The sequence below is a fragment of the Otolemur garnettii genome, unplaced genomic scaffold (assembly GCF_000181295.1).
Source record: "Otolemur garnettii isolate 467f Iridium unplaced genomic scaffold, OtoGar3 scaffold00022, whole genome shotgun sequence".
Taxonomy (NCBI): Eukaryota; Metazoa; Chordata; class Mammalia; order Primates; family Galagidae; genus Otolemur; species Otolemur garnettii.
The window spans coordinates 19,957,611-19,961,974 of NW_003852417.1; the positions used below are offsets into that span (position 1 = coordinate 19,957,611).

General features: G+C 40.3%; 1 protein-coding gene across 1 annotated transcript in view; it reads left to right on the forward strand.

Annotated features, from left to right (window-relative positions):
- CLIP4 (CAP-Gly domain containing linker protein family member 4) overlaps positions 1–4,364 on the forward strand; it is a 61,003-nt gene that overhangs the window by 23,723 nt on the left and 32,916 nt on the right. Inside the window, 1 exon segment of the mRNA XM_003787497.2 lies at positions 1,892–2,027. Within this exon segment, the coding sequence (XP_003787545.1) occupies positions 1,892–2,027 (136 nt within the window).

Here is a 4,364-nt window from a genome sequence, read left to right on the forward strand (position 1 = left end):
CTGGCCTTTTTATTTTGTGGATTCTTTGGGATATGCTACACAAACCATCATCTTGTCTGAGAGGAGAGTGAGTTTTCATTCTTTCTTTCCAGTATATACATTTTATTTATTTTTCTTCTCTATTTTATTACCTAAGACCTCCAGTAGAACAATGATAGGAGTGAAAGAGCAGGTAATGTCTTAGTCTTATTCCCAATTTTAGGGGGAAGGCACTCAAAGTATTCATCATTAAGTATGGTAATTGTTAGCTGTAGATTTTGTGCAGATGCTCTCTGTCAAGTTGAGGAAGTTCCTATCTATTCCTAATTCTCTGAGAGTTTTTAAAAATTTATTGTTATAATGGAAGGATGTTAAAATTTTCTGTAGGCTTTTTCTCCATTGGTTGAAATAACAAGTTTTTTTCCCCCTTTAATCTGTTGATAATGATGAATTACAATGATTGATATTCAAATGTTGAACTAGGCTTACATTCCTGTGATAAACCTTACTTGGTCATGATGTGTTATCCTTTCTGTATATTGCTGGATTTTATTTTTATTTTGTAGAAGATCCTTGTGCCTGTGCTCTTGATGGATACTGGTCTATACAGTTTTCTTATAATGTCTTTGATTGATTTGGGTGGCAAGTTAATATTGCCTTTGTAAAATGAGTTAGGAATTGATCCTTCCACATTTTTATTCTAGAGGAATTTATATAGAATTAATATTATTTTTTCTGAAATTATTTGGTAGAATTCACTAGTGAGGCCATCTAGTTTTGGTTTTTTTTCTTTTCTTCTTTTTTTAGGTTTTTAACTACAAATTCAATGTAGGCATGAGCTTTGACAGTTTGTGTCTTTCAAAGAACTGGAGCATTTCATCCCATTTGTCAAATTTACGGGCAGAGAGTTGTTCATAGTATCTTCTTACTAGCTTTTTAAATGACTCAGGCTCTCTAATAATGCCTGTCTTTCTTTTGTGATGTTTGTAATTTGTCTTCTCTCTCTCCCCTCTTGTTCTCCGGCTAGAAGTTTATTAATCTTGATCCTTCCAAAGAACCTGCTCTCAGTTCCCTTGATTCTTTTCTATTGTTTTTCTGTTCACAATTTTTAGAAGGCAGCCATGCTCACCATCATATCACAAACGCACTCAGCACAATTTCTTAATTATTTCTTTTATTTTACTTCATTTTCCAGTTTCTTAAAGTGGAAATTTAGATCATTGATTTGAGACCTTTTTAAATGTAATCATTTAATGCTATAAATGTTCCTCTAAGCCCTGCTTTTGCTGCATTCTACAAGTTTTGACATATTATCATTTTCACTTAGTTCAAATTATTTTCTAATTTCCCTTAAGACTTTTCCTCTTTCATCCATGGGCTATTTAAGAGCATATTGTTTAATTTCCAGATATTCAGCAATCTCCATATACTTTTATGTTAGTGATTTCTAGTTTAATTCCATTATAGTCTGAGGACATATTTTGTATGATTCTTTGACATTTGTATTCTGCCATTTTGGGCAGAATGTTTGATAAGTATCAGGTAGGTTAACTTGTTGGATAGCTGGTTTTAAACTGGTTTTCTACCTATTTGACTACTAAGGGAGGTGCACTGAAGTCTCACAACTCTATTGTGGATTTGCCTATTTCTCCTTTCCATTATATTGTTTTTTACTTCATATATTTTGAACCTCAGTTTTTGGTTGCATACACATTTAGGATTCCTAGGTCTTCTTGGTGAACTGACTCCTTTATTATTATTGAATGTCCCTTTTTATCTTTGGTAATGTCCCTTGTCTAAAGTTTACTTAGACTACATTTTTAAAAATTTCCATGATAAGTAAATTTGTAAGAGTAGACTCTTGGAATTACTAGTAATACTAAAAACTTATTTCGATTTATATTTTCTTTAGGTTGGGACATTAAGATTTTGTGGAACAACTGAATTTGCAAATGGGCAGTGGGCTGGCATTGAATTAGATGAACCAGAAGGAAAAAACAATGGAAGTGTTGGAAAAGTCCAATATTTTAAGTGCGCCCCCAAATATGGTAAGGCGGATATTATTTAACCGATAAGAATTCATTAAAAATAAGTTTTACTCTCTCACAGTCTTTATATAAAACTTTTCTCCTGGTTACTTAGGTAATAAGTGAGGGCTGTGTGGATTTGGGGAGGACTTTTGAAGATAGGAAATAGTTATAGCATGTTTACACTGATGGGACTCAAATAAGAGAGGGAGAAATCGATGTTGGAAGAACAAAAGAAGACAATTGCAGGAAGAATGTTCTTAAGAAGTTAAGAGAGAAATGGGATTCAGTATAAGGGTTAACCTTGTGTTAGATCAGACACAGAGGAGAGAGTGGAGAGGTAGTGGGAAGGTGAGGTAATTGCATTGTTTCTATTTTCTCAGAAAAGGAAGTGAGGTCATCAGTTGATCTTAGAAGAGGGAAGGATGGTTGGAGGTTTGAGGAGAGAGAAGGTGTGAAGTAGTCATCTAGGAGAGTGAGAATGTGAGTAGTGCAGGGGAAACATAGCAGACAGCCAGGCAGTGCTGAGGACCCGTCTGGGATGTGTGGTCATGGGCTCTGAGTGAGACCAGGGTACACAGGTGGCATCAGGTGCCCATCTTCAGTCTTATTACACGCTTGGGGACAGGTACTGAGTAAGGCAAGAGCTGGATTTCACTGGGGTTAGATTTTTTTCTAGAACATACTAGAGAAGGAACGAGGCAAAGGAATTAAGGATGTATGCAAGGGAGTGATTAGATGAGAGGATTGTGGAGTCTCAGCTAGTTAGGGAGGAAGGTGAGGACAAGATGGGGGAGATGGGCTGTAAGAAAATGGTCAGAATTTGCAGTTCTGAGGAGGTGAAGCTGAATGTGGGTGCTGGAGCAGGGCACTGGTGTGGCAGGAGACCGTAGGTGCTCTGGCGGGAATTCTGGAGTAGGGAGGTCATGATCACAGGGCACTGGTGTGGCAGGAGACCGTAGGTACTCTGGCGGGAATTCTGGAGTAGGGAGGTCATGATCACAGGGCACTGGTATGGCAGGAGACCGTAGGTGCTCTGGTGGGAATTCTGGAGTAGGGAGGTCATGATCAGCCTGCTGGGCAGGGATAGAGGGAAAGCTCACTGGAAGTGAAGCACTTACACAGAGCTGGCATCCAGGGTGTTAGGCGGCTGTCTGGGTAGGCGGTGAAGTCACGTTGAGTGCAGACAGGAGGCGTGAAGGAGGCGAAGGCAGGGAGCCAGCTAGTGGCAGAGGTGTTTACTGAATGAGTGAGTAGCAGGGACTCCAACCTGAGTAGGTGGCTTCCAAAAGAGGAGGTGGTGGATAGAGCAGTCTGATGGTGTGTGCCTCAGACAGGCTTGCTCTCTCTCACTCTGCTTCCCTCTCTCTCTCTCTCCTCTCTTACAATTAAATGTTATGAAAATGCCTGTGATGGCAAAAACAAACAAAATGACCACTTCACCCTCTGGTGGCTAGTGTTAGGGGGTGGCGTGGGACACATGGCAGTGCTTCAGGGAAGTGGCATCTTCAGTAGAGAGCCAGCTTTCAGCTCCCAGAGAAAGGCAGAGAAGCACTCACAGAGCAGGGATGTGACTGATGTGAGACCACAAGTTTCCAAGGCCATGCTACAAAGATTTAGGGAGGGTTGGGTTATTGGGTCAGGTTAGTGGATTCAAGGGAACAGTTGACAGGAGTCTTGGCATCTGATAGTGACTGGGATTGTCTTGATGGTCTTTTGGGGAAGTGTTTTTCCTTGCAGTTGGTCTCTTGGGTGGATTTTAGTGGGGGACGGTGATGATAGTGATGATAGAGCAGGATGCTCTCATCGGTGAAGTATGAGCTGGGGGCTGGCCTTGATCCTTGCCCTGTAGAGCTCCCTGAAATCCTCCTGGTGGTGGCTGAGGGAAGGCCTCTGTTATTGTGGAAATACAGAGTCTGCAGGTCATAAGAACTTGAGGAATTGGAAAAGCAAGTAAGGGCAACTGTATAACTGTACTGAGCAGGGATGATTCTTTCTCTTGCTGATAAATGCTTAATCACATTCACACACACATACCTATTCTGCATATTGATTTCAGTTTGATTTCTTAGTCACTTCCCTATTGTGTGGGTATTTTTACTTGTGTTGAAATATTCTCCATGACATTATTTTTCATGATTTCACAGTATTTTATCTCATAGCCTGATGGGGAGGCTGTGTCAGGTAGTGATGAAGGGTGGACTTGGGAGTTTGACTGCTTGGATGTGAACCAGCTTCTCTGCCTGCCAGCATCAGGCCTTTGTCTCCTCATGCCTCAGAATATCCTCTGTAAAATAGGATAAGACTTTCAAGAGAACTCATGCATGTATTCCCTGTGTTGATAAATATGTGATGCAC